The sequence below is a fragment of the Vespa mandarinia genome, chromosome 1, assembly GCF_050613455.1.
Source record: "Vespa mandarinia isolate Hongniang chromosome 1, ASM5061345v1, whole genome shotgun sequence".
NCBI classification, from domain to species: Eukaryota; Metazoa; Arthropoda; class Insecta; order Hymenoptera; family Vespidae; genus Vespa; species Vespa mandarinia.
The window spans coordinates 13811155-13830000 of record NC_140810.1 but is presented as its reverse complement, the minus strand read 5'-3'; the positions used below and the strand labels follow the sequence as shown (position 1 = coordinate 13830000).

The window sequence follows — 18846 nt, the reverse complement described above, 5'->3', positions numbered from 1 at the left end:
TTCCATGGCTTGAACGCTTTGAATGGATGATACATAGTCATGTATTGTGTGTACATACACCGCGTGCATTTTTATACATTTATGCCTTTATTTATATATATATATATATATATATATACACATATTATATATTTATATATATAAATATAATATGTATTTATTAATTATATTAATTATATACGTGTATATATATATTTATATAATATAGACACGCATCCGCGCATATAAATATGTATATATTTATATATATATATACATATATATATATATACATATATATATATATATGTTCTTTTTACTATATATAGTTTATATATATAGATATATATATAAAGTACGTCCCAAAATGATGTTTATCTTAGATATCTATTTATTTTATTTTATAAAATAAATTCTATTCTAAAAAATATTTAAAAAAACGAATACAAAATCACATTATTTTTTTGTATGTTATAATAGCGTCTTAGCAATATATCATTTGAACTTATATAGAATATTCTTTATTAAATAGAAAATTATAATTAAATATGATTATACGCGCACTTTCGTTACTCGATAAACCATAGTCAATATACGATAGGCATAGTCGGAGTTATGGGCAGCGTGGCTCGCGGCTACGGACCATAACTTATTCAGCGTTTAAGGGTGCCGAAGAGTAAAGGAAGAGAGGAGGAGAGAAGGAGGGATCATAAATCATGGCATTTTCAGATTTTCTTTTATCGCTAGTTCTCTAGCCACGCCGGTTGTGACCACGACTGACCCACGGCCCATAAATATCCCTATTAATATTAACTTAGGCTCGCCTAGGAGCCGAGAATCGCGAGTGTCCGAAAAGGAAAAGTTTTGCAAAAGAAAAAAAGAGGAGAACAAAAAAAAGAGGAAGAAAGGAAGAAAAAACGAAAAAAAAAAAAAAAGAAGAAGAAAAAAATTGGACCGAGAAAAAGAAGGGAGAATTAGAGAGAGATAGACAGACAGACGGACGGACATACAAACAGACAGACAGACAGACAGAGAGAGAGAGAGAAAGAGAGAGAGAGAGAGAGAGAGAGAGAGAGAGAGAGAGAGAGGGAGAGAATATGATAAAAAAAATCTCGTATGCTAGGGACGAATCTCATATAGGACGCAGCTGGGAATTGGGTAAGCGTCCCCGAAAAATTCATGGCATCTTCTCTTTCTACTCTTCGCCCTCCCTCTCTGTTATTTGAATCAAAGAGGAGAAGTAGAAAATGATGTTAAACGATCGTTATCGTTTACGTTTGCGCGTTCTGATCGCTTTGATATCATGCATAAAATATGATACTACGTGAAATAAGGGAATTTAACCGTGAAATGTTAATATTATAAACGACTTTAGGTATATGGATAGGCAAATGAGCGACGTCGGCAGTTTTATTAAAAAGAAACAAAAAAGAAAGAAAAAAAAAGGAAGAAGACAAAAAAAAAAGAAGAAAAAAAAACGATTAGATCAAATCGATTACACGGCACGGTATTGGCCTAATCGTCCTGATCTAAAATATTTTTTGTCATAAATAATATCGCAGGCTTATGCGAACGTTTTTCAAGGTATATACATGTCTAACAATTAATACATAGAATCGCACGAACGATAATATCGCACGAACAAATCAAATGTCGTACGGAGCACGCAAATATTTTCGAATTATCTTTCGACTGAATGCTTAATCGTAAAAACCTAATAAAAACGTTTATTAAGATAGATCGATCGATTTCTACGAAGAAGAATGTCCGAGTGAAAACACGTATGATAAAACACGTGAATAATAGCGAGATTAGAAAAAAAGAGAAAAAAAAGTTAAAGAAGAAAAGAAGGAAGAAAAAAATAATAATAAAAAAAAAATATCCATCGTATCAAGACGATAGAAATTTTCAAAAAAAAAAAAAAAAAAAAAAAAAAGGTATGCAATTTGATTGTACGTTGTATGAAATAAAATAAGAAAAGATTGAAGAAAGAGAGAAAAATTTGATGTTTCGACCTTCTCGATGAAAAGGCTCGAAGAACGTTAGGTTATTTCCAGCGCGTGGAGAAACGAAGTCGATGACGATGACGATGCCGTTTAGATCTGCATCGGCTTAATTGATTTATTTCCGAGTGGGCCGACCGGTCAGGTGCAGAGAAAGAGATAGAAAGAGAGAGAGAGAAAAAGAGAAATAGAAAGAGAGAGAGAGAGAGAGAGAGAGAGAGAGAAAGGGTGGGGAGAAAGAGAGAGACAGAGAGAACGCTCGGTCGGCAGCAAAGGATCCTTCCTTCCGAAGAATCCTCTACCTTTTTGGAAGGGGAAGAGTAAAGGGAACGGGAACGGGAAAGGGAAGACCCTTCCATCGATCTTATCCTTCGCGGTAAGATCCGTTATTAAAGGCAATAATTATAGGACTCCCGACCGGATCCTGACACGATGCTACCGGTCTTTAGGTAAGAAAGAACAAAATTTCGATCTAATCGTCATGACATGATTTATCGTAACGATAATAAAATACTTTTATATGATTATCTTTGAGTGTAATTAGATTAGATTTCAATTATTAGATCGTGTTAGATTGTTGAAGAACATTGTTAGAAAAATTGATTATCTGATTGGATTAATAACCATTGATATTATATCAATCGTTATCGAAATCAACGAGATTTTTTTACTTTTAACTGCACTTATTATATATATATATATATATATATATATATATATATATATATATATTCATATATATGTGTGTGTATGTGTGTGTGTGTATATAATTGATAACTCGTTAAATTGATAACTATCAAGATTAATATCAATCATTTACTATACTTATCGAAGTAAAACAGATTTACTTTGGATTGCACTCTTGACTATATATATGTATATGTGTGTATATGTATATATATATATATATATATGTATGTATATTATATGTATATACACAATATATTATATACATGTATATATATATATATATGTATGTATTTATGTATGTATATATGTATGTATATATGTATGTATTTATTTATGTATGTATACTTAGAATTGCAACTGAACACAATTTTCTAACGCTAACAAGAATATTAGACGCAGTAAAATATTTCTAAAAGTCGTACAAATTCCATAGAACGAATGAAATTGCAAATTCCAGAAATACCAAGCAACATATACATAGACAGATCGGCCAAACGTTCTTCTCCTAAACGAGACGAAAGCAGAATGGACAAGAGGAGGTGAGACGAGGAGGGACTAAACGAAACGAAACGAAACGAAACGAAACGAAACGAAACGAGACGAGACGAGACGATAAAGAAAAGTCGGAAGAAGGACTTTGTGGAATCTGGTATCGAAAAAAGTCGATCTTATGACGAGGGCCAAAGGAAAAGTCAACTTTCCGCGATGGCATTGCTCCATCCTCGGTCTGAACAATTAAACCTGAACAGTAGAGAGCTGTGCTAATTGTTCCGCGCGTAATTAGTGACCAACGACCCTTGGCCTCGCATCTGTCTGCCTTCTCAGGTGTACGGATGATGAAGATGCTTGAGAGATTAGAAAAAGATCGTTAATTCGAAGATGGTACCCATCAAGTATACATAGTTAAAACAATTAGTACCTTTTTGTCGCTAATAAAGAAGAAAGAAGAAAGAAGAAAAAGAAAAGAAGAAATCGATTCGAGCAAGGAGTTCGTAAAAAATAAAAAATATATTAATGATATATTTACAATACAAATTCGAATTATATTCGAACGATATCGAATATATATTTATCTCTTTAAGTTTTAAAGACATTTAAAATATCTTCCTTCGAAGATACTTTCTTCCGTAATCATCGATATTATCTATACCGTGAGTAAATTACGTATATTTATCGTTTCTGTTTATCTTTAGATGAAAACAAATGATGAAGAATGCAAAGAAAAAGAGAAATGTACATATATATATATATATATATATATATATATATGTATATATATATATATATGTATGTATGCATGTATGTATGTATGTATGCATGCATGCATGTATGTATGTATGTATGTATGTATGTATGTAAGCATGCATGCATGCATGTATGTATGTACGTATGTATGTATGTATGTATGTATGTATGTATGTATGTATGTATGTATGTATGTATGTATGTATGTATATATGTATGTATGTATATATGTATGTATGTATGTATGTATGTATGTATGTATGTATGTATGTATGTATGTATGTATGTATGTATGTATGTATGTATATATGTATGTATGTATGTATGTATGTACACACATACATACAAACTTGAATCTTTTCTCTTCTCGTTTAGCAAGGTAGAAAGAATTGGAGAAGAGTAAAATACGAGAGAGTAAAAGGAATCGAGAAGGAACCACGTGGTATCTCTCGCGTCACTATGAGTTTCTTGCTCGTAGAAACATTGCTTGAGAAAGAAAAGATATAAAGGAAGAAAGAGAAGATGGCGCTGCTGTTTGGAAGAAATGTTCCCGAAGGGTACCGCGAAATTTCACGGAATTTCGTTCGCGAAATTCCTCGACGAAGGCTCCAATAAGGGTGGGGGGACGGGAGGAGAGACCCTTTCCTTGGACTCGGTCATCCTTCTCCTCGTTACCGGAGAATCCACGTAGAAAAGGACTAAGGACGATCGATGACGTTATTGGGATTCGTTGAGTTTCATTCACAAAAATGAATTACGATTTGTTAGAATCGTAAAAGGGAAATCTCAAGGAAATGTATTCGTTTGAACAGAATTGACGTTCATCAATTTTTTCGAGGAATTTCTTCAAGATCAAAAATTGTGATTTATCACGTAAAAGTAAATGAAATTGTAGACACAGATCTATATAAATATTTCACTATAAACTATTATTAAGACTATAATCAAAACGATTTAATTAAAGATTCATTTCTGAGGCTGATCCAAACGCGGCATTAAAGTCTCCAAATGGTCCAACTTAATACAACGGACAATACGAGTTGTACGTTGATACCAAACATAGAAGAGAACGCATGAAGGGAAGAAGGAAGAAAGAAAGAAAGAAAGTAAGGAAGGAAGGAAGAAAGGAAGAAAGAGAGGAAGGAAGGAAGGAAGGAATTACTCAGGCGAACGATGCGGATGAACGTCGCGCGGCGGCAGCAGTAGCCACGCGAATCGATCGATCGACTTATTTTTCGGTTCCAGCCTCGCGCCTCTTCCTTTTTACTGTGTAGCTTCGGGTTGTGAGTATAAAAGCCCCTATCGGATGTTTCCAATTTTCTGTTGGCAAGGTAGAGTTGCTGGGGCTTGCTACGAAGAGAGAGAGAGAGAGAGAGAGAGAGAGAGAGAGAGAGAGAGAGAGAGAGAGAGAGAGAGAGAGAGAGAGAGAGACTCCGTAATACGGGATTCTCTCTCGATCTCTCTCGGTCTCTCTCTCTCTCTTTTACCAGAGCGCGCGTAAGAGAGAAAAAGAGAGGAAGAAAAGTAGCGAAGACCGACGAGATCAGAAAGAGAGAGAGAAAGAGAGAGAGAGAGAGAGAGAGAGAGAGAGAAGAGCGCGTCCAACGCGGACATTCGTCACACGACATCAAACGCGGGTGCCGCCCGTTGGAGACTCGACGGACCGACTCTAAAGACTCCGCTCGATCAGCCATGAAGAGCACACCGACGAGGAATTGCAAAAAAATGGGGAAAAGTGAAGGGAAGAGAACGAGCTGACTTTGTACCAAACGATATTGCTTCTTGTCGTTATTATCGCCTCTAATGCTCGACTGTCTTCCAAAGAGACGCATCTTCCATTTCTCTCTATCTCTCTCTCTCTCTCCCTCCCTCTCTCTCTCTCTCTCTCTCTCTCTCTTTCTCTCATTCTCTCCTTTTCTCTATCAATTCTTTTGATCATACAATTTTTATATAATCCATGCATAAACATACACATCTATTATTACTCTTTCAAGGATAATAATAACATGTTCGTAAGGCAATTCTAAAGAAATATCAAGATTAATGAATTTTAATGTGTCTTTAATTAGGTATTACAATTATTTTTAAAAGGATTGTTTGCTTATTCGTAAAAATAAAAAAGAAAGGAACGAATGAATATATAATCCTATTGGCATCATTACTATCCATATGGGAGTGATAAGGATTAATTTAAGAAAAAAAAAATATATATATATATACCTGTTCTCTATCTATGTTGATATATATATATATATATATATATATATATATATTTCTCAAACTATCGTTGGAACTCAATAATTTTGAAATCGAAATGTTTCAAGTACAATTAAAGTTTTCTTTTCAAATGAATAATATCCATGTCCTTGTAAAAGAGCATACGAAATCGTTATTCCGGTTAGCGATAGAAATAAGAACGCCTATTGCTGATTAAGCAAGTAAGTATACCTATATGGTTAAACTCGTTAATCTGTATCCATTAACGTAAAAAAAAAAAAAAAAAAAAAAAAGGAAAAAAAAAGGAAAAAAAAGGAAAAAAAAGAAAAAGAAAGAAAAAAGAAAACGAAAAAAAAAAAAAAAGATTAAAGTAAGGTGGACGTAGATGGCAAAGATATATCAATTTTGTAAGCGTGACCTTGAATTGCGCGAAGAATGACGATGCGATATTTAATATCTAGCAAGAAGTTCGATCGGCGATCCCCTTGCAAGTCATCCTGGTCATTGTGTTCCCTGATATCCGATCGGTAGCTCAGGATCAAGGACAGACATAGCTCTCGCTGCAGAGAACAGCTTCACGGTGCTTTTACAACTCGGACTTTGTCTCATCGTTGAATAGATAGATAGATATATGTAGGTACGAGTCAGAAAATCATTCTGATTATTCGAGATAAATATAAATAAATAAAAAAGTAAATAATTAATAATACATAATATAAAAAAGTAAGAAAGAAGAAAAAAAAGAAGAAGAAGAAAAGATTTCTATGCATTCGATTCCACGAATCTTACGAATTTATCCTTTAAAAGTCTTTCACGTTTTACGTTTACCCGAGATAACTACCCAATGATCTTTACGATCTGGCATTGGATCTCATCTAACGAGCATCCGACTTTACAGACTCCTCTTCCTCTTTTCTTAAGCTTCAACCATTGGAATCTCTTTAACTCGATCTTTTTTCAACGGAATCGACTAACCTCACGATTATATTCCTTACTCTACCCCAATTTTTTTCAAGCTCGTTTTAACTACGATCGTAAATAGGCCGTTAAAGGGCATAAAACCTATTCCGCAAAAGGCTTGTTTGTCATCGTTACATTCTATCGAATCGTATACTTAAATATCGTATGCGGATAATATACATCTATATTGATCATCCGCAAACAATATATCTTACAACATTTTCCAACAATAACAAATTGTTGAATGATTTATAATAATAGATATATAAGAAAGATAAACATAATTAATCAACTAAATTAAAATACATTTAATATTATTAATTAATATTAGATAGAACCTAACGGTCATATGATATAATTGACATGATTTTAGTATCATGAGAAAAATAGATTATTCGGGATAATGATCAAGAAGAAAAAAGAATACAGAGAGAGAGGGAGAAAGAGACAAACAGAGAAAGAAACAGAAAGAGAGAAAGATAGAGATAGAGATAGAGATAGAGAGAGAGAGAAAGAGAGAAAGAGAGAGAGAGAGAGAGAGAGAGAGAGAGAGAGAGAGAGAAAGAAGGAAAGAAAGAAAGAGAGGAAAAAAAATGAAAGATAAAAGAAAATAATATCGGACGGCAGTTTTCAGGTCAACGCGAGATCGGTGGAGCGTTTAAAATCGGCGAAACGATTTCCAGGTGTAGTCGAGAGGTCTACGTTGAATTCTCCACGGCATGGCAAGGCAAGGCAAGGCAAGGCAAGGCAAAGCAAGGCAAGGCAAGGCAAGGCAAGGCAAGGCAAAGCAAGGTAAGACAAGGCAAGGCAAGGCAAGGCAAGTCAAAGCAAGGTAAGGTAAGGCGGTTGCCGATTATAATTCGCAGCTAGTGTAACCACAGCCTGTAAACTAGTCGGGAGATGAGAGGCGATGCTTGCTCGTAATTCTCTTTCTCTCTTAAAAGAGAAAAAAAAAAAGAAAAGAAAAGAAAAAAAGAAAGAGAGAAAGAGAGAGAGAGAGAGAGAGAGAGAGAGAGAGAAAGAGAGAGAAGGCACGTCACAAGTTAACGGTTTTAAAGTCTTCGAGTGGCGAGTGCCGCTCTCTCGCTCGACTCGTTCGACTCGCTTTCATAAAATCAGTCGACTGTGAACGGAGGAATGCGACGGAATGCTGAAATTATTCCAACGACGAGCGCCGCCGTCGTCGAACGAAACGAAACGAACCGAAGAAGAGAGAGAGAGAATTTTTCTCTCGCTGAGGAATCGCTCAACGACCGCTCGAACATCGCGGGAGTGCGCTCGGTCGCACTTTTTAATCGACAAAAAGCCCAAGAACGTCGTCGTCGTCTTCGTTTTCGTCTTCGTCTTCGTTTTCGCCTTCGCCTTAGTCTTCGTCTTCGACGGGCAAATCAACCAAATCAAACCAAACCAAATCAAACTAAACCAGACCAAGCTAACGAATGATGTCCATTGAATTTTCACCGAGAAGATGTATACGCGTGGTCAGTCTGAGATAAAGTAACAAAAAAAAAAAAAAAAGTGAAAGAGAAAGAAATCTAATACCAGTTCCACACCGAGATCTCATCTCTCAGTTGCAATCAAAATCGATATTATCGATCGAGCGGAATTGTCAATCCTTTCTTTTTCCCTTTTTCTTTCTTTCTTTTCAGTTTTTTTTTTTTGCGATGGTGACTTCGTATATGATCAATATTGATTTTAACAGACTTCTTTAAAATACAAATGTCAATCTGATACATACATATATATATATATATATAAGTTTGAGATTGCATTAGATTGACCAATGTGTTGCATTGGCTAATTTTATATTTAAATATATATATATATATTATTATATTAATATATAAATATTTATATATACATATCTAACTATATGAATATATATATATTTTTTTTTAATAAAAAATTTCTTCTTTATTTATTTTACTTTATTTTATATTATTTTATTTATATTTGAAAATTTCCAATATTACTTATTGACTCTAGACAAATACTGTACTATCTAGTTTATTATTATTATTATTATTATTATTATTATTTTTTTTTTTTTTTTTTTTTTTTTTTTATTATCATTACACCTAATACTATACCTAATAATTATATATCCATATGTTATATAAAAAGAAAAAAAACAAAAAAAAAGAAGAAATATTTACAAGAAGTATAAACAGAAAATACTATTGTTTGTATTATTTATTTGGATATAAAATAATGAAAAATTCCAGGATTATGCCGACGATTCTTGAAAATAAAATATCACGTTATTGCAATTCAAAATACATTAGTTCCTCTTAGATACAGAAATAGCTATAATTAAGTAGATCTATCCAAGACAAACGAACTCTTTCGTAGCCTCAATGGGAAATCTTAACGGTTCCGATTTCTCGAGTGGTAAGTCCAATTAACGCTTCTAATCTCAAGTAAGGCGTTTCAAGTTAATCCCAAAACGAGAACGTCGCTCTTAGCGTTATCTTCGACCATTGCCGGCGTTACTTATCCATTGTCTTGGGCTTAAGGGAAACGGTCGCTAGATCTTAAATCTAAATTGCATCTCTTTGTCACTGTTCTTGTCTTCAAGCAAAACAAACGTATCGTTCTGGCGACACTTCATTCGAACATTACGCGCCAATTCAAATACTTTTCTTATTATATAAGAAAATCGTTTTATATGGTCGATTTAATTTAAATCGATATAAAATGATTCAAATAGTTAGATACATACACGCATAAATATATAAAAATTTCTAACGTTAAAATTCTCTCTCTCTCTCTCTCTCTCTCTCTCTCTCTCTCTCTCTCTCTCTAATTCATTTTTACGAAAAAATTCAACTCACCTTTAAAGTCAATAATGCTCCTGGAAATATCCCAAGAGCCGCCAAACTTTGACTGTGATCGGTAAGCTCGTGTTCACCCAACATAAGATGCTGATCATATGGTCCAGCGCCGCAAATTTGCATCGTCTAAACAAAGAAATAAATAACAACAATAACAACAATAACAACAATAACAACAATAACAACAATAACAACAATAACAATAATAACAACAATAACAACAACGTCAACAATAAGACGAAGAACAAAGTCATTCTCTTGTAATAAATTAATTTGTATTATTCGAAAAATAAGATAATATCAGTGTTATCTTGGTACTGATAAAATAGAACGAAAGAAGAAATAGGTACTCTAATAAGGGAAAGAAAATGGACGGCAAAAGGCACTTTGGATTCTCGAAAGTTTGAAGAAAAGGAGCATGTGCAGGAGAAGAGCGCATGCGTCCAGGTAATTGCTTAATTTGTGAAAGCAACGTTGGTGCTTCGAAAGAGGCAGGAACATTTGCTCGCGATAAACCCCATTGACCGCGTCCTTTTCTCTTTCCTTCTTCCTCTCATCTTGGATGATCCGTTGGTCCAATGCCGGTGTCGGTGTAAACGCGCAGGTTGCTTCGGTTTTACGAGCGAACGAGTAACCGAGACCTCTTCCACGTTGAAAGAGAAAAGAAAGCAGAGAAAGAGGGAGAGAGAGAGAGAGAGAGAGAGAGAGAGAGAGAGAGAGAGAGAGAAGGAGAATACGTTACGCGAAAGAAGATGTGCACACAGAAAGGAGACGTATAAACCCCTGGTTATACCGTTTCCAACGTAAACCGACTTAAACTGTCTGCGGAATAACTCACCTCTTCTTTCTCTTCCATCTTCTACTCATCCTATTTGAGAAGGAACCTCTTTTACATCGTCTAAATTCGTTTGCAGTAAAAAAAATATAAATAAATAAATAAATAAAGAAAAATAAATCCTTCTTGTAAAACTTTCCTTGTTAAATTTATTCCCATGGTGATTAGGTTAGAGAATTACTTCTTTATTTCTTTCTTTTTTTTTTTTTTTTTTTTTGCTACGTTGTTGATTAATAATAAATAAATAAAAAAAAATTTACCACTCGTTTATAATTATTTAATTATAGATTATGAGAATATGAGGCTATAGATTATGGGAGAAAAAAAAAAAAAAGAAAGAAAGAAAGAAAAGACAAAACAAAAAATAATTTGTATATTTTGTTAATTAAAGATAAATTCAAAGAGTAGAGATATAAATAATGTGCCAAAGGCCAATGGACAATAAGAAGTAATTTTTATACGTTTTCAAATTAAAAATTAAAATTCAACGAAAAACCTATATATGTATTATATATTTATTAAACGAAATTGTTCCTAAATAATATAAATATAAATTATATCGATTATTAGATAAATCGATCGAAGAAAGATTTATTTAACAATACCAAGAACTATTTATTTATTTATTTATTTTTGTTCTCTATTGTCAAAGATAAGAAACCTATCTTCCAAGAGAATAGTAGAAGAGTCATGAAATCTCGAAGAAGGTTCTTCGTTGAAGTCTCTTCTCTTCCAACCCCGAGAACGAAAACCATCCGACAAAAGCGATAAATAGAGGTGGGTTTAACAGGATCGAGAAGGCAGAGTAGGTGTGGCTGGAAAATTGCTGGTGAGTAAAGCCGTTGGTTAACTAAAGTTCGATCCTTTCAGCCTCTTCCAACAACAGCAATAGTAACACCAACAGCAACAGCTACAGAGATAATCGAAACCAACTGCTATTCTTGAATTCTCATCGATAAAAATAAACTCCCTGATACATATGCCTTTCGTTACGATTTATTATTACATACCGATTTTTCGTCCCGTCTAAATAACAAAAAAAAAAAAAACAAAGAAAATTTATTAAATTAAAAAAAAAAAATATATACATATACATATATATATATATATAGTTTCGTACAAAATTGTGCGTCCAATATGTTGACAATGGCAAAGTTAACTGAGAAACGGTAACATTCGTGGACCGTTGTCGACGTATTATCGTTCTATCTACCAGAACGAATCGGCTCCCACAATTAAACGCGTTCTTACGTAATTCCACGAATTTCCCGGCGACGACATTAAGCCTTCCCTCGATCATTAGAATCTCCAACGGCAACGGCAGGAACAGTGAGCTGTAATTACACGGTACTGTTGCTCCAAAAGAAATCTCTCCTACCGTTTCTCTCTCTCTCTCTCTTTCTCACTCTCTCTCACTCTCTCTCTCTCTCTCACTCTCTCTCTCTTCGAAAGATGACGATGACAACAATCGTCGTTCGGCGAAAAAACACAAAACTATATTTCTCTAAGATTACTTTTATTTTTATTTTTATTTATATTTATCCTTTTTTAATCTCTTTTTTATTTATTTTCTTTTTTATTTTTATAATTTCTTTCTACAATATATATATATATATTTTTTTTTTCGCCTTTCAAAACACTATAGTTCTCGGTGAAAGAACGATCGAGGAAAAAGAATCGAACGGGGTACTTGGAATGTGATAGAAAGTAATATCGAGTTTACGACGATTACGTAAACGCCAACGCCATTGCGGGTTGCCCATCATGTTTCTCTGTCTTTTTCTCTGTCTCTTCTATTTCTCTCTCTCTCTCTCCCCCTCTCTCTCTCTCTCTATCTATCTATCTATCTATCTATCTATCTATCTATCTATCTATCTTTCTCTCTCTGTTTCGCGGGCGCACGCTACCACCACTTGTCCGCACTCGACCATGAAATTCAAACATTTTTATCGAGCTTCGCACCTTTTTGCCAAGACGTAAAAAGCGAAGAACGCGCGCTCGCTCGACATATTTCTCCTCCAGAATGACGAGGAGAGCTGCTGATCCGGCACCCTTGATCCGCATCTCTCTCTCTCTCTCTCTCTTTCTCTCACTCTCTCGATATTTTCCAATAACGGTCTAACGCGTGAAGAGTTCACCTTCTTTTCATCGTCGAAGTGTTTGCCGTAAAATCGAATGAAATCGAATGAAGGGAAAGAAGGAATGAATGAACGAACGAAAGAACGAAAGAACGAATGAACGAATGAATGAACGAATGAATGAAAGAAGATTGTGCTTTGTGTATTCCCATTGACGCGCGACGAAGAGTTTACCAGAAGATATTAGAAAAGATCAACTTTGGCTTCAAGGTAGATCCCCTCTATGGGACAACGAAAGAGAAACGTTAGAGAAAGAAGGAGAAGGAGAGGCAGCGGTAACGCGGAGAGAAAAAAGAAAAAGAATAAAAAAGAAATAAAAAAGAAATTAAAAATAAAAAAAAAAAAAGAGAAAAAAGAGAAAGAAAAAAAGCGAAAAAAAAAGAAGAAAAAGAAGATGAAGAAGAAGAAGAAGAAGAAAAGATAAGAAATGAAGGAAGAAAGAAGAGAAGAAGAAAAGAGGAATGAGAAAAAGAAAGTATGTGCGTGTGTGTTTGTGTGTGTGTGTGAGAGAGAGAGAGAAAAGGAGAGAAAAGGAGAGACTTAGATGGAAGTCTGAGTGGAGCGAAGTGGAGTGAAGTGGAGTGGATAAGTCGGAGGCCTGTTATTAGCGCGAGGTTTATGCTCTTTCGGCTTTTTGCCGGTTGCCCAAGCCAAGAAAGGGAGATGGCCCCAGCCCTCGCAATATAAATACGCTTAATAGTTTAAGCACACTGCCAGGGCCCAGGCATATGCTAACCAGCCATAACTACGCTTTACTACTTTCGTCCGGCGATGCGATGCGCCGGCCCGAAGAAGGAAGACCAAGGGATATAGGGATGCTTGGAAGAGGGAAGGAGGGGGTGGCACAGTGGCGGGCAGGACGGTCAGGACGAACGGGCGGACGAGCGGAACTGAGGGGTGGGGTGGGGGAGGGGAAGGGAATGGAGAACGAGCAAACGAGCTACCTTGGACTCCACTGCCCACTGTTTCTCCTTCAGGGGTGGCTGCCTGCCAAAGTCCGCCGTCTCGATACGAACGAATCGCGAGACGAGTTCAATTCTTTTTTCTTTTTTCTTTTTCCTTTTTTCTTTTTTCCTTTGCTGATCGAATGATTTTTAAAAAAAGAAAAAAAAAAAAGAAAGAAAGAAAGAAAGATATAAAGAAAGGAGGAGTAAGAATACTTACCATAACTTTAAGTTCCTTCAACGTTATCTCAGACGACACCTTCAATTCGTGGGATCCTTTAACTTTTCTTCTTGTCCTCGATGGTCTCGAACTGTCCATCTTCGGTCTCTTGGCGGCTACCTGCGGCACGCGTTCGAACACTATAATTAATGGTTCTCTATTCTATCGTAAAAAAAGGGGGAAAAAAAAGAAAGGAAAAAAGAAAAGAAAACGAAAAAAGCGAAAAAAAGAATTGTTCTTGGAGATTAAAGTACCCGTCGATATTTTCTTGTTTATTTTGCATTCTTTTTCTTTCTTTCTATTTTTTTTTTTCTTTTTTTTTTCTTTTTTTCGTTACATTGGAGAATACTTTTACTTAGAGAAATGAAAATGAAGGGAGACGAAAATAATAAAAAAAAAAAAACGTAAGGGACAGAAGCAAGCTGATTGCCTTCTTAAGTCGGTCAAATGTAATAACGATTATTATTGTTATTATTATTATTATTATTATTATTATTACTATTATTATTATTACTATTATTATTATTGTTGTTATTATTATTATTATTATTATTATTATTATTATTATTATTATTATTATTATTATTATTATTATTATTATTATTATTATCATCACTATAAGAAAAATTAGATCACCAAAAAAATTGTCTTATCGAGCAACATCAAACCAAAGGTGCAACCGGTTCCAAAAATACTCTCTGCAGTGACTCGGCACGTAGGGCCATTAACAATATTCCTCGTCGTTCATCTTCGAGAACTACGAATGAGAAATATTGAGAGAGAGAGAGAGAGAGAGAGAGAGAGAGAGAAAGTGGGAGGGAAGTGAGGGAGAAAGCGTATTCGAATAAGCGAAACGAAAGATATTGTGCTGATAAAATGAAATAGAACGTGAAAAACGCATAAATGTTCAACATAGCTGTGTTAGTTGAAATAACTAAGGGAACGTTGATATAGTTATAAATAATTACGAGAGGGTTCATTTTAATATTATATAATTTTTATCATATTTTCAATGTCAATATTTCATCCTGCTTTCTAAGATTTGTTCTTTAATTTATTTTCTCTTATTTCTTTCTTATTTTCTTTTTTTCTTTCTTTTATTTTGTTAATCAAATGCCAAGGAATGCATCGACCTGAAATAATGAAAAACGTTGTAAATTACCTCTGTTGTCAGCTCCGCCTTGGAATCGTCGCTGTCGTCGACACATTTTATATATATAACAGCCTTGTCGTACTTGAGACTCTCCAATCTTTCCTGTTCCACCCTCGCTAACATGCAAGACGCACAAGAGTCTACAACAAAACAAAACAAAAAAAAAAAAAGAAGTTATAAAAGTTTGTTATCCTTACGATTAAATTGTATCTTGAAATTTCATCAAGGTGATCCCTTCAAATTTGTAATTTATAATTTGTTGACCCGAGAAAGAGAGAGAAAGAGAGAGAGAGAGAAAGAGAGAGAGAAAGAGAGAGAGAGAGAGAGAGAGAAAGAACTCTTTGCCCTCTGACGTTGCTAATACTGATACTGCTGCTTAGATTCGATCGATGATCCTCGAGAATGAAAAAGAAAAAGAAAAAGAGAGAGAAAGAGAACGAGAGAGAGAGAGTGTAAGAGAAAGAGGATGAGAGAGAGAGAGTGTAAGAGAAAGAGAGTGAGAGAGAGAGAGAGAGAGAGGAGAAAGTTATAAAGTCGAAGAGCAACGTTAATTCGTGCGTCCACATGTATAAGTGTGGGTGGAAAGCGCTGATGGCGAGATGGTAGCTCTTATCCCATGTATAATAGATTGCTTGCGGCGGCCGAGATTAATACAGTAATTAATAATATACGGTGACCAGGGCACCATAAGAAGCAGCCATTGTTGCTCGCCGGACAGCGCAAAAAGCATCGGCTTGGAGGCCGTCGCCTCTCAGGAGCGTTACGTCATGTTCAGACAGTTTTCCAAGGGTTGTTAGAGAAAGGGAAGAAGGAAGGGGGTAGGAAGGAAGGAAGGAAGGAAGGAAGGAAGGAAGGAAGGAAGGAAGGAAGGAAGGAAGGAAAGAGGTTCGGCTATAGGAATACCGTACCAACGTTGGTTGGTAGTCACCCTGCGAGTCGACCCCAAATGAATTCGAATGTCCGTCCACCCCCATAGCCTTCTAATTACCGACGTGAGCACCGATATCGAAAGGACCGTGAAACGTGCCATGACACCGAGAACTACCTATGAGGATTATCATCGCAAAAAACACGTGTCAGTTTCGTAATACAGATTTCGATCAATGAAAATCGATGGATTTTAACATGTCTTATTTCTGTTAATCTATTTTATTTAATCTCATTTGCGATTCGAGTTATTCTCGCCGTTTTTTTTTTTTTTTCATTTCATTCGATTCGTAACGATCGCTGATTGACCATTTTCGTTGAGTAATTTCTAAGTTATTTAATTATATTTTATCAATTTAATTAACAGAAGAACAACAAGACATATTTATACGAAGTATTTTTACAATTCGTATAATTAACTTGACATTAGGACTCGCTGTAAAAGGATGTCAAGTTGACATTAACGACGTACGACAACGAAGAGGTTAATATTGAAGATATTTAGTGAAACCTATTTAGGTATTTATCTTTATCGTTGAAAGACATCATCAGTCCACATTCGACTTTACGATATACCGAGAGACCATAAACGATCTCCAAAGAGTCAGTTCAAACTAGACGAACCTCTAGACTGAGGTTTATTGACGAACGATACACAATGGAGAGTCCACCGGTTGCTCGTTCTAAGCAACCATGTATTTCCCTAAAGTGCCATCGGAGAGTAGTCAAACCATAAACGGTAGTCGAAACGAAGCAAAAACTTGGCTGGAGATCGAACGGAGAAGTTTCGCGGGTTCGAGGAAGGGTCGATTCCTAAGGATTTTATCCTCTCGCTCAAGGAAAAGCCGCTCAACGAGAATCCTGGCTCGTGCCGAATGGAATCGAAGCTTAACAGTGAACGACCAAACTTTTGCTACAACTTCGATCCGATTTCGATTTGAACGAATCTAGTTTAGAAGAAGAAGAAGAAGAAGAAGAAGGATAAGAGGAGGAATAGGACGATTGGGGAGAAGTTCTTGTCGATAGAATATCCTTCTGAGAAAAATGTATACGAAACCTTAATAAAGAGTAAGATAATATCTCGAGATTAAAAATATGATAAAATCATACAATTTGAAATGAATACTCGCTATGACGCCATGTAACATTAACATAACATACTTATGTTAGATGTCTATACTAATTTTTTTTTTCTTAGGAGCATTGTAGAATTTTATTGGTAAACACGAAAAAAGAAATTGGATTATAGAGAGATTAAACTACTTAACTATTTAGAAATTTATTCTATAAAAAAAAAAAAAAATAAATAAAATATAAAAAAAGAGAGAGAGAGAAATAAGAGAATCGAGTATCCATGAAAAATTGAAAAATAGATCGAAGACTCTAACTTAAATTCAAATAGGTATGTACTAGAATTAAAAACGTGACAAAAGTAATGAGGGAAAAAAAAAAAGAAAAAAGAGAAGGAAACAAATCTATGTCCACAATTTTCATATAAACCTAGACTGATTATATTCGACAAATCAAGAGGACACTCGGCTACTATAAAAGTTAAGAAGCCAAGATCCCATATTGGGAATTACTCTGGCACGGAAGCGTGAAAGACCGGAGTTATATTAGGGTAGGAACGAAAAGAGAAGCAGCAGCGCATCGTGGACGGTAAAAATTGGCGAAAGAGAGAGAAAAAAAAACGAACGATCGTCACGGTTAGACGAAAAGCAAGAATGGTCGTTGGCGAACGCCTCGGAGCACGAAACGCGATCCGAAGGGGTCTGTCGCGTCATCCGGCGAGGTGATTAATGTGATGCTGAAGAAAGAAGAAGAAAAAAAAAAGGGAAGGAAAAAGAAAAAGAAAGGCCGATGCTTAGAAATTGAGAAAGTCGTAAAAGTAATGACGCGCGTGCCACTTGAAATTCTTCGAACATCGTATTCCATGGATAAACACATGTTTTTTTTTCTGTTTTTTTTTCTTTTCTTTTTTTTTTTTTTTTTTTTTTTTTTTTTTTTTTTTTTTTTTTTATTATTATTATCTTCAAACAATAATATATTATCTTAAAAAAGTACTGACTATTAACAAACCGATCCCTTAACCAGTTAACTGTTTGGATCTATTTTCAAAATTCGTATCCATATGGTGTAACAAAAATTATTAAGAGATTACAAACGCTAAGCATGCACGTGCGGCTGCTATAAAATTGAATTAAATTGTAATGAAGTGGCAATTTCTTTTTTTTTTTCGTTTCTCTTTGAAAAATCACAAATCAAAGACGAATTCATTATTTTTGGAAATTGTTTTTCTTTAAAAAAAAGAAAAAAAAAAAAAGAACTATGAGAGAAATCATGATCATTCAACTACGATTAATCTAATCTACGAAAATTCTGCAATCCCTTCTCTATCATAATCGAATGCACATTAAGAAAAGAAAAGGACATGACTGGCAGGTGATATTATATTAAAAGGACCGTATGACTTTCGTTCATAACTCTGGAACGAACACGTGAATAAAAGATTGATGCTTTTTCCCTGTAAATACTTATCTGAATTCTTATATCATTTCTTTTCAAAAAAAAAAAAAAATAGTAAACGTGATTTTATAATGTGGAGCTATTTATTAAGCCAGTATTTTAAACAAAATTTTAATTAGTATATAAAATAAATAATCAATATTTAATATATGTAGTCAGTATTACATCGATTAAT

At 34.7% G+C, this 18846-nt stretch overlaps 1 protein-coding gene across 13 annotated transcripts in view; it reads right to left on the bottom strand.

The window, feature by feature from the left end:
- Positions 1 to 18846, bottom strand: part of LOC118447746 (ubiquitin carboxyl-terminal hydrolase 48) — a 76523-nt gene that overhangs the window by 29604 nt on the left and 28073 nt on the right. For 9 of the 13 annotated variants that reach the window (XM_085657976.1, XM_085657966.1, XM_085657958.1 and 6 more), the window contains 3 exons: positions 15228 to 15358; positions 14066 to 14185; positions 9929 to 10054 (listed from right to left, as the gene is read on the bottom strand). In XM_085657976.1, the coding sequence (XP_085514102.1) occupies positions 9929 to 10054; positions 14066 to 14185; positions 15228 to 15358 (377 nt within the window). The remainder of the gene's footprint in view (positions 1 to 9928; positions 10055 to 14065; positions 14186 to 15227; positions 15359 to 18846) is intronic. The other 4 variants (XM_085657992.1, XM_085657995.1, XM_035880068.2 and 1 more) reach the window with 2 other exon arrangements.